The sequence below is a fragment of the Salmo salar genome, chromosome ssa15 (genome assembly GCF_905237065.1).
Source record: "Salmo salar chromosome ssa15, Ssal_v3.1, whole genome shotgun sequence".
NCBI classification, from domain to species: domain Eukaryota; kingdom Metazoa; phylum Chordata; class Actinopteri; order Salmoniformes; family Salmonidae; genus Salmo; species Salmo salar.
The window spans coordinates 18,394,374-18,405,740 of record NC_059456.1 but is presented as its reverse complement, the minus strand read 5'-3'; the positions used below and the strand labels follow the sequence as shown (position 1 = coordinate 18,405,740).

At 43.4% G+C, this 11,367-nt stretch overlaps 1 protein-coding gene across 1 annotated transcript in view; it reads right to left on the bottom strand.

Moving 5' to 3' along the window:
- Nucleotides 1–543: 543 nt before the first annotated feature.
- The window catches only part of LOC106571018 (retinitis pigmentosa 1-like 1 protein), a 30,463-nt gene continuing 19,639 nt past the window's right edge, over nt 544–11,367 (bottom strand). The window contains exon 4 of the mRNA XM_014143644.2: nt 544–11,305. Coding sequence (XP_013999119.2) covers nt 1,704–11,305 — 9,602 coding nt within the window. The 3' untranslated portion in view covers nt 544–1,703. The remainder of the gene's footprint in view (nt 11,306–11,367) is intronic.

Below are 11,367 nucleotides of genomic sequence, written 5' to 3'. Positions count from 1 at the left end.
TAAGTGCAATTTCATCTAGAAAAATATATATGATCTCATATTATGTTAATTTGATACATTTGAAGCCAAAGTAACCTAATTTAAAGAAATGTTATTAAATTAGATTAGAATTACATATAGTGAAATACACATGCAGTACCAGTCAAAAGTTTGGACACACCTACTCATTCAAGGGTTTTTCTTTTTTTTTTTACTATTTTCTACATTGTAGAGTAACAGTGAAGACATCAAAACTATGAAATAACACATATGTAACCACCTAGTATCCCAAAAAATTGTTTAACAAATCCAAATGCATTTTATATTTGAGATTCTTCCTAGTAGCCACCCTTTGCCTTGATGACAACTTTGGGTGGCTACTTTAAAGAATCTAAAAACTAAAATATATTTTGATTTGTTTAACACTTTTTTGGTTACTACGTGATTCCATAATATGTGTTATTTCATAGTGTTGATGTCTTCACTATTATTCTACAATGTAGAAAATAGTAAAAATAAAGAAAAACCCTTGAATGAGTAGGTGTGTCCAAACTTTTGACTGGTACTGTATGTTATCTCTTTCATACATACGTACATTTGGAATGTATTGTTTCCAACTAACTGAGATTTGTTCATAGACAGGCAACAAAGAATGTTGCCAAAAATTGTAATTATATATATTATCCTAAAATATTAACAAAATATATTTATTCTTCTTCTTTATACATTCAAGTTTACATTCAAGTTTCACATATACATTGCATATTGTATATAGCTATTGCTCCATTTGTAGTTCATTACTTGCAAAACTCCTTAGTGCTTTTAACTGAGTTTAAACATTTATTTGAATAATTATTTATTCTATTCATTACAGTTGTATATGATTATTGCACTAATACCAATAATCATCTACAACTGTAAACATGGTTTGTAAAAAATAAATGTCAATAATCTTCCATGAAAATTCAAATATATATTTTCTGTCGTGTGAATATAACAGAGAATACCATCCGTTTCGGTGTGTATATTTCAAGTTTTAAAACATTCCCTTTTTTTTTAACTGTCCTGTGTCATGTGATGAGTAGTAATGATATAAAGTGCTTTGATCTTTATTTGATGAAGTTATTATTAAACAGCAGTAGTTATAATAGTGATGTTTTAGAAATCAATATCGTATTAATCAATATTGTATTAATCAATACCTTTATTAATCAATATCGTATTAATCAATACCTTTATTAATCAATACCGTATTAATCAATATCGTATTAATCAATACCGTATTAATCAATACCTTTATTAATCAATATCGCATTAATCAATATCGTATTAATCAATATCGTCTTAATCAATATCGTATTAATCAATATCGTATTAATCAATATCGTATCAAATTAATCAATATCGTATTAATCAATATCGTATTAATCAATATTGTATTAATCAATATTTTATTAATCAATACCGTATGAATGAATATCGTATTAATCAATATCGTATTAATCAATATCGTATCGAATTAATCAATATCATATTAATCAATATTTTATTAATCAATACCGTATTAATCAATATCGTATTAATCAATACCGTATTAATCAATACCGTATTAATCAATATCGTATCGTATTAATCAATATCGTATTAATCAATATCGTATCGAATTAATCAATATCGTATTAATCAATAATGTATTAATCAATATCGTATTAATCAATGTCACTTTACTTGGCCTTGCTTGACTTTACAGATCTTGCTGGAGACTTCTTCAGAGTCTTCTTCTTTGGGGAAACGACTTGTCGCTCGAGGACCTCGCTGACTGCCTCTGTGCATTCTGACACCCTGCCTTCATCCTCCGTGTCTGTAGGGTACATCTGGTTGCTCTTCACAGAGAGGTGGTGGCCCGACCTTTCCCCTGAACCTGTCTGTGAACTCTTCTCGCTGTTGGATTCTGTCTCTGCCTCTTCATTCAGGACGTTGTCCAGTGAGCCTGGTTGTGATTCAATGGAAGACTTGGTGGGCTGACCACGTAGGCTTTTTTTAGATGTCCCAGAAGGTCCGTCACTGTCATCGTCGTCTTCAGATTGTCCTTTGCTTGTGAAGTCATCCCCCTCATCAGCTGGATCTTCTTCAACAGCATTGTTGTTTTCAGCAGTATCTTCCTCAGCTTCCTCAATCTCTTCAGCTTCCGGCTCCTCCACCCCTTCCTCCTGCTCTTCCTCATCAGCAGCCTCATTTTCAGTAGTTTCCTCCTCAGCTTCCTCCTCAGCTGCACCATCTTCAGCTGCATCCTCTTCAGCCTCCTCCTCCATTCCAGCCTGCTCCTCCTCAGCTTCTTCCTTCAGCTCCTCAATAGGAGTCTCCTCAACTTCCTCCATCTCAACTTCTTCCATCTCCTCAGCTTCCTCCTCCGCTTCCTCCTGCAACTCCTCAACAAGAGTCTCTTCAACTGGAGTCTCTTCAACTGGAGTCTCCTCCTCCTCCTCCTCCTGCTGCAGCTCCTCAACTGGAGTCTCTTCAACCTGAAGCTCAGCGTCAGCCCCTGCTGAGGTATCACCCTCCTCCTCTTCTGGTTTGTCCTCTTGTGCCTCTGACTCCTCGTTGTTACCTTCAGTCTCTGAATCCTCAACATCGGCGTAAGCACTGTCTTCAGAGTACTCTGCTCTGGCCAAAGCATCGAATGAGGTCATTGGAGTTTCCTCAACAGTTTCCTTAACGTTGCCCTCCCTCATAGCTGGCACCCCTGATTGTTCTCCGTCATCTGTCGATATTTCTAACTCAGACTCATCCTCAGCTTCATCCTCTCCGTCGGCTGAGTACCCAAAGTTTCCACAGCAATCCTCTTCATTTGCTGTCTCATTGCCCTCCGTAGTTTCCACTTCTTCATCTTTTTCAACGTCTTCGGTTTGGTCTTGGCTTCCATTTTCAGAGTCCTCACTGTCTGCGTTTAATTTGTTTGTATTTGCTTCTTCTGCCTCGTTTCCTGCATTATCTCCTGCATATGCATCATCTTCTTGTTCTGTTCCTGTCTCCTCCGGGACCATATCTTGGTCTGTTGTTTCTCCCTCCTCCGCCTCGTCGTCTGCTTTTATCTCCGATACGTCATCATGACAATCCGTCTCCTCGATGTTTGACTCAACTACAGGCTCTTTTTCCTCTGCTGTTTCATCCTCCCCCTTTTCTACGTTCTCCTCAGCTTCACCTTCAGCTCTTTTACTTGCTGCTTCGTCTTCAACTGCCTCAGCTTCTGCCGATTCTTCTCCTGCGTTTTCATTCTCATCTCCTTCAGTTTCATCTCCGGCTGTCTGCTCTTCTCCCTCAGCTGTTTCAGCTTCAGCACTCTCCTCCTCTCCTGCTGTTTCATCGTCAGCTGTCCCTTCTCCTGCAGTTTCAGCTGGTGCCGACTCGTCTCCAGTTGTTTCAACTTCGGCCGACTCATCGCCAGTTGTTTCATTTTCTGAGGACTCGTGCCCTGTGGTTTCATCTTCTCCAGCTGCCTCATCGTCTGCGGTCTCAGCTTTAGCAATCTCCTCTTCCCCTGCAGTTTTATTTTCAGCGTCCTCATCCTCTGCTGCATCATCAGTGGTTTCTGCCTCTGCCTCCACTGTGTCTTCATCTCTGGCAGCTTCCTCTTCTGCTGCCTCAGATTCAGCATCCTCCTCCCCTTCAACTGTTTCATTTTCAATAGTTTCAGCTTCTGCAGTTTCCTCGTCAGCTGTCTCTACTTCAGCATCCTCCTCTTCTTTGGCAGTTTCGTCTCCAGCTGTTTCAGCTTCAGCACTCTCTTCCTCTCCTGCATTCTTCCCTTCAGCTGCTTCTACTTCAGCAGTCTCTTCTCCTGCTGTTCCATCATCTGTAGTCTCTGCCTCAGCAGTCTCCTCCTCTCCTGCCTCATCTCCCGCTGTCTCTGCCTCAGCACTCTCCTCGTCTCCTGCAGTCTCCTCTTCAGCTGCCTCTACTTCCGCAGTCTCATCTTCTTCTGCTGTTACATCATCTGTCTCTGCCTCTGCAGTTTCAGCTTCAGATTCCTCCTTTCCTGACATTTCATTATCAGCTGCTTCAGTGCTCTCCTCTTCTCCTGGTGTTGATCCTGCTGCTATAACAGTCTCCACTTTATCAGCTTCTTCTTCTGCATCTTCATCTTTTCCTGTCTCTGCTTCAACTTCTTCCTCTCCTGCAGTGTCTTCTTCAGCTGCCTCTTCTTCTCCTGCTGTTTCGTCATCAGCTGCTGTCTCTGCGTTGGCATTTTCTTCTTCTGCTTCATCGTCTGCTGTCTCAGCTTTTGTTGTTTCTGCTTCAGCTTCCTCCTCTTCTCCTGCTGCTTCATTATTATCTGCTGTTTCTGCTTCAGAAGTTTCTTCTTTTAATTCTTCATCTTCATCTGTCTCTGCTTCAACTTCTTCCTCTTCCCCAGCATCATAATACACTGCTGCCTCTGCTTTACCACTCTCATCACCACTCTCTTCTGCTTCATATTCAGCTATCTCAGCTTCAGTATTCTTTGTTTCAGCATCCACCTCCTTACCCTCTGCTTCATCAGCTGCTGTCTCAGCTTCAACAGTTTCTTCTTCATCTGCTTCATCTTCAGCAGTATCTGTTTCAGCTTCCGTCTCTTCTATTGCTTCACCTTCAGCTGTCACTTCTACATCAGCTTCTACTGTCTCAGCTTTGTCACCCATTTCAGCATATTTTTGTTGTGATTCCTGCATCTCCTTCTTGGCCCCATTGATAACATTTTCAACAAGAGTTTCCGCTGCTTTGGCTTCATCCATACCTTCAGTCTCATCTGCAACATTGACTTCTTCTTGTATCTGTGGTGGACTGTCCTTTTTCAACTGGAGAATTGACTTTAAATCAAAAGCATGTGTAATGCCAGCTTTCACTACCACCGTTTCAGTGTCATCTGTAACATCAGCTTCTTGTGTCTTTGGAGTAGGTTCCCTTTTCAACTGAAGAATTGACTTTAGATCAAAAGCCATCATGACTGGTGCAGTATGCAGGACTTTTGCAGGAAGCAGTGGCCCCAATTCCATTTTCTTTTGTAAACATGTTTCACAAGGGCAATATTCATCATCACTCCGTTGGTCACTGAAGGAAGTGCAGGTTGCATCGTCACTTTTATCCTCCCGGTAATCAATGGACTGGTCACGTACGACTTTCAGTCTTCTTCGCCTTGTCTCTGTTTGTGCATTTGATTCTCGTGACAAGGCTTCTTTGCGTGGTCTTGGTCTTCCAGCCCGACCGTGGATCTTCCTCAGTTCCCTGTCGATGCTTAGTTGTATTCTCCTCCTCACATCATCTTTCAGTTCAGCTATCATGGCATTGAGCTGTTCGTTGTTGTCCAAGTTCCAGCGAACCTTGAACTCAGCCATGGCATCCATATAATGTGTCATGAACTGCTTCTCTAGTTTGTTCAGTAACTTCAAGACCCAGACAGGATCAGGATCCAGGGAAAACTTTTTGGCTAGTTGTGCCCTTTGGGCAGATGGAGGAGAGCCAGAGCTTGTGTCCTCTCGAGGGTCTGAGCTCTTGTTGGAAGACGGGGGTGTTTCTGGTAATTCTCTCAGACTTTCATTTCTAATGGTGTCATCAGACTCCGGGATGTCTTCGTCTTTTTGTTTCTCTTCCTCCACTGCTGTTCCTCCTTCTCCTCGGGTCCATTGGACCTGACTGGCTGTGTCCGGAGTGGCTGGATTAGACATTGGTGCTGAGGACTCTGGGCTTTCATCTTTCTGTGCCATTTCATCAACTTCTTGTACCTTCACCAACGCTTCCCCGTCTGCGTTCGTTGCCTGAGCCACACCGCCTGAACTCTTACCTGAGCCTGTTGAGCCACTGCTGACGTCCACCCCAGAGGATGACCTTGCTTTCCCGTCACCGTCCACAGAGTGTTGATCACAGCCATTCTGCTGTTGCTTTCCACCTTCTGCTGGGTCACACAACCAGAGGGACTGGAGGATGTTCATTAGTTCTCTGTACCTTGTGTCCTTGGCGTTTGCATCGTCGTTGGGATCAAAGTCTATCAACTGCAGCTTTGCGAGGCAATCTAGGAGACCTCTTGCTGAGGTGCTCAGTTTACGTCCATACACTGGGGAAACTTCAGGTAAACTGTTACACCGATCAAGCTTGGGATTCAACAGGACTTTCATCACCTGAACTGAGGAGTGAAAGCTCTTTGATACCTCTTCCTGTGGAGCGGTGCAGGGGTGAGTGTCTTCTGGTGGGGTCTCTGGTGGGGTCTCCACTGGCTCCTCAATGTCAGCCACATGATTGACCACTGTCTCTTTGAGCTCTTCCTTTTTTTCGTTTTGAGTTTCACACTCAGCAATGGTGTCAATATCCTCTTTTGGTTTTTCCTTTTGCGGTAGTTCTTCTGGTGAATGGCCTCTGTCACTGAATTCATCCCCAATTTCATACATCACACTGTCGGACGGTATTTTCTTAAGCCACTCTTTCACAACCTCTGTTGGAGAGGCGTTAGGTAGATTGGAGGGAACCAGCTCAGAGACTACTCCTTCCGGCCGCTGTCGGGAGAAACTGAGTAAGGAAACCCCTTTCCTCTGTTTGCACTTGCCACTCTTGTCCCTTATGTTGTCACTGACATTCTTGTCTGTCACTTCCAAGGGGCCATTGCATGAGATGTTAGAGTTCTCTTCGACTGGATCTGCTGCATGTGACTTATTACTGTCACTCGAGCCACTAAGTAAAATAACAGGTCGTTTGATTTTTCTGGGGGTTGGTGGGCAGTCTGGTGGGGTAGGAGTGAGACAACTCTTTGACGCAACAGAGTTAGGTCTGGGAGTGTCCACATGATCTCTAGTGGCAGTCTTCTTTGACCTGTTTGTCTTTCTTGAAATTTCACTCCCTTTGTCACTTTTGGCGTCATCCGTATTGTTTTTGTCCTTTTGTCCTTTGACTTGTAGATGGGAAGACACGTTGGACATGTTGCTTTTAGGTCTCTCAGCCACTTCAGCAGTTATACTATCTTTCGGTTTGGAGGTACAGTAAATGCATTTAGATTTGTCTGATGCATTGGTCCTAGCTGACTTAGCAGATACATTCACCACATTTTCCTCAACTTGCTCTTCAGCTTTTTCTATAGAATTTACTTCAAAAACGTTGGACTTCCTTGATCTCGCAGATATGTGTGACTTAGCTGATACAGCGCTGAGTGCTCGCTCCTCTGTTTTATGGTCAGGTTCAATAATTGAAACTTTTGACTTTTTAGATCTTGCTGAGACATTTGATTTAGCTGACATAGCACTAGGTGCTCTCTCTTCAGCTTCCTCTACATCCTCTCGTGCCTTCAATTTGGCAGTAGCATATTCTGTTTGGTCTTCAAGTTCAGCAGTTTCGTCAGCTGGAACTTCAGAAGTTTTAGATTTTATTGATCTTGCTAAAGCATTTGACTTGGCTGACATAGCACTAGCTGCTCTCTCCTCAGTTTGATCCTGTTCTGCTGCGAGATCATCAGAAATGTCGTATTTCTTGTGTCTTGCTGAAATATTGTACTTAGCAGACATGGCGCTGGATGGTCTCTCAGTTTCTTTGACACAAAGTTCAGAAACCTTGGACCTCTTTGATGTTGCAGAAACATTAGACTTAGCTGATTTGCCAGACATGGCACTGGGTGCTCTCTCTTCAACGTCTTCCAATTCTTCATCTCCGTTTTCCACGGGAAGAACTTTTGAAAATGTAGGTTTCAAAGGTCTTGAAGAAACGTTAGATTTAGCAGACATACTTCTGGGTGCTCTCTCTTTAATTTGATCCTCTTCTACAGCAGGAACTTCAGAAGCTTTGGATTTGTTTGATCTTGCTGAAACAGACTTAGCTGACTTGGCTGACATAGCACTGGGACCTCGATCCTCTGTTTCATCCTTAGGTTCAGCAGTTTCTTCAGCTGCAAATTCAGACTTAGCAGACATAGCACTAGGTGATCTCTCTTCAGTTTTACCAATTTCATTTTCAGGGCTGTCTTCAGCAGGAACTTCAGAAGCTTTCGATTTCTTGCATCTTGCCGAAACAGCAGACCTACCAGACAACGCGCTGGGTGCTCGCTCTTCAGTTTCCTCTTCAGGACAAAGTTGAGAAACCTTTGACTTCTTTGATTTTGCAGAAACATTGGACTTAACTGACTTAGTAGACATAGCGCTAGGTGTTCTCTCCTCCTTTTCATCCACTTCTGCTTCAGCCAGAACTTCAGAAGCTTTGGATTTCTTGGACCTGACGGACACATTGGATTTCTTTGATATCGCAGAAACATTAGACTTAGCTGACTTAGAAGACGTAGCACTAGGTCGTCTCTCTTTAATTTCTTCCAATTCTTCAGAAGATTTAGACATCGCCGATCTTGCAGAAACATTGGACTTAAAAGACCAAGCACTGGGAGCTCTGTTGTCTGTTTCTTCTGCTACCTCAGTTTCTGCACTTTCTTCAGCTCCCTCTTCAGTGTCTTCCTCAGCAGCTTTAGATTTCCTCGATCTTGCTGAGACATTAGACTTAGCAGATATAGCACTAGGTGCTCTCTTCTCAGTTTCCTCAAATTCATCTTCTGCGTTGTCTTCAGAAGGATTATCAGAAATATTGGACTTATTAGACATAGCTGATCTCTTTTCAGTTTCATCAGAAACATAGTATTTATTGAATCTTGATGATCGGTTGTACTTACAAGACATAGCGCTGGATGATCTCTCAGTTTCGTCAACACAAAATTGAGAAACCTTGGTCTTCTTTGATCTGGTAGAGACATTAGACTTAGTTGACTTAGCTTCCGTTTCATGCTCACACTCATCAGTTTGTTCAGCGGGAACACCCTCTGTTTCTTCTACCTCTTCTGCTTTCTCTCCAGCTATAACTTCTCCAGCTGTTTCTTCCTCTGCTTCTGCGTTTTCCTCAGCAGGTTCTTCGGAACCATTGGACGTAGCAGACATACCACTAGATGGTCTCTCTTCAGTTTGATCCTCTTTTTCTTTAGAAACATAGTATTTCTTGTATCTTGCTGACCGGTTGTACTTAGCAGACATGGCGCTAGGTGCTCTCTCCTCAGGTTGATCCTCTTCTTCAGAGGGATCATAAGGAACGTAGTATTTCTTGTATCTTGCTGACCGGTTGTACTTAGCAGACATGGCGCTAGGTGCTCTCTCCTCAGGTTGATCCTCTTCTTCAGAGGGATCATAAGGAACGTAGTATTTCTTGTATCTTGCTGACCGGTTGTACTTACAAGACATGGTGCTGGATGATCTGTCATCTTCAACACAAAGTTGAGAAACCTTAGTTTTCTTTGATTTTGCAGAAACATTAGAATTATCTGACGTAGCACTAGGTGCTCTCTCTTCAGACTTTTCAAAATCCTCTTCTCCGTTTTCCTCAGCTGGAAGAGTTTGATCGTCTTCTGCAGCGGGATCATCAGAAATGTCATATTTATTGTGTCTTGCTGACATATTGTACTTAGCAGACATAACGCTGGATGCTCTTTTGGTTTCTTTGACACAAAGTTCAGAAACCTTGGACTTTGATGTTGCAGAAACAGACACAGCAGACATCGCACTAGGTGCTCTCTCTTCAGTTTTCTCCAATTCCTCTTCTGCTTTTTCTTCAGCGGGAACATGAGAAACTTTGGACTTTCTTGAGGCGTTAGATTTAACTGACAAAGCACTTGATGCTGTTTTTTTGTCTTCCGGTCTAACATTTTCTTCAGCTGCCACTTTGGACATTTTGGACTGAGATCTTGTTGAGACGTTTGATTGATCTGACATGGCACTTGTGGATCTTTTGTCTGTTTGATGTTCCTGTACTTCTAAGTCTTCTACAGCTGAAACGTTGGACTTCCTTGACTTTGCTGAGGCATTTGATTTGACTGACATGGCACTTGATGATCGCTCTCCTGAATTAACTCCTTTCTCCCCAACTTTGGACTTCCTACATCTGGTAGAGACATTTGATTTGGCAGACTTTGCTCTCTCCTTTGTTTCTGGGTCTTTGTTTTCAGTGTCCTCTGAAGGGTTCGCTTCTTGACTCTCTTCTTCTACTGCTGTTTCAGCATTTTCATCATCAGCTTCCATTGCTTCTAATGCTTCGTCAGATCCTTCACATTCACACTTCTTTGATTCTTGGTCATCTTGTCCATTTGATGGTGCCAGAGACACAACTTTGGTTGATTTCTTGGACTTGGTAGAGCGCACAGAAGATGCCTTGCTACTCGGAGGCCTGGGAGATAAATGTTGCATAGGTGTCGCTATAGGTGAGTTCAAAACAGCAATTCTAGTGGGTTCCTCCTCTTCTGCATTACTATTCTGAGAACATGCACACGCTCTCGAAACACTTGGTGGAAGATTGTTGTCCTCATCGTCCTGGTCTTCACTGAGCGATGCCAGGATCTGAGAGGAAAGACTAACAGCAGAGACAGGCCGATCCTCTTCCTCTGCATCAGTGATCTTGACGCTGACCTCGCTCTGAGACTCCTTGGAGGGAGCGGAGGATGATCGATCAGCTGTAGGCTCATTGTTATCCGATGCCTGGGTTGTAATGTCAATGCATTCACTCTTACCAAGGCTCTTGCTCTTGTCCTCAGTGGAAACTCTAGTCCTACTCTTGGCGGACGTTGTTGTCGAGTGCACTTCGCTCCTGCTGCAGCCGCGGCTGATGGTGCAGTACTCCACCATGGAGTCGCCCCCTTCCTCCACAGTCTGCTGAAAGCAAGCAGTCTTCTCCACCACGTGCTCGGTGATCTCCTCACTGGACATCTCCACTGATCCTTCTTTACGTACAATGGTGTGTGAGGAGGCACTGGAGCTGGAGGAGGTGACGTGGCGGACAGTCCTCTGCCCCGCCGAAAGATGGGTCTTCCTGATCTCATAGTCCTGGCAGTGGCTGCAGCAGTGCTGACAGTGAGGGACGTCCAGATGCTCCTGGTGCAGTTTGGTGATGTAGGAATCGTCAGCCTCGCCTGGTGAAAGGGGCTCCGACTCGGAACAGCTTTCCACACTACTCTGCTGTAGAGAGCAGTTATCATGATATCCTTGGAGGTATTCATTGTTCGTTCCTACCGACTTCTTTACTTGTGTGGACCAATGCAACGTCTCGTCATTCAGTAGTCGGAAACGCACTTTCATTTCCATTGACAAGCTGCCATCTTTGTTGACTAGTACCCTTTTCTCAATGTCGTCTTCCAGCAAGCCTTCACTTGAATGAGGGCATGGGCCTACGTGGGCTGTAGAGTTGATTGGTGGGAGTGATTTGTCCGATGATATGGAATTCCTGGCTGACCGGTTGCTGAATTCAGATCTTAAGTGGATGACACTTTTCTTTGCCTCAAGTCCTAAACCGCCTGTAGAAGTGACAAGCAGAAAGGAACATAAATTATCAGTCATCGGTTTACAAGAAGCCTGA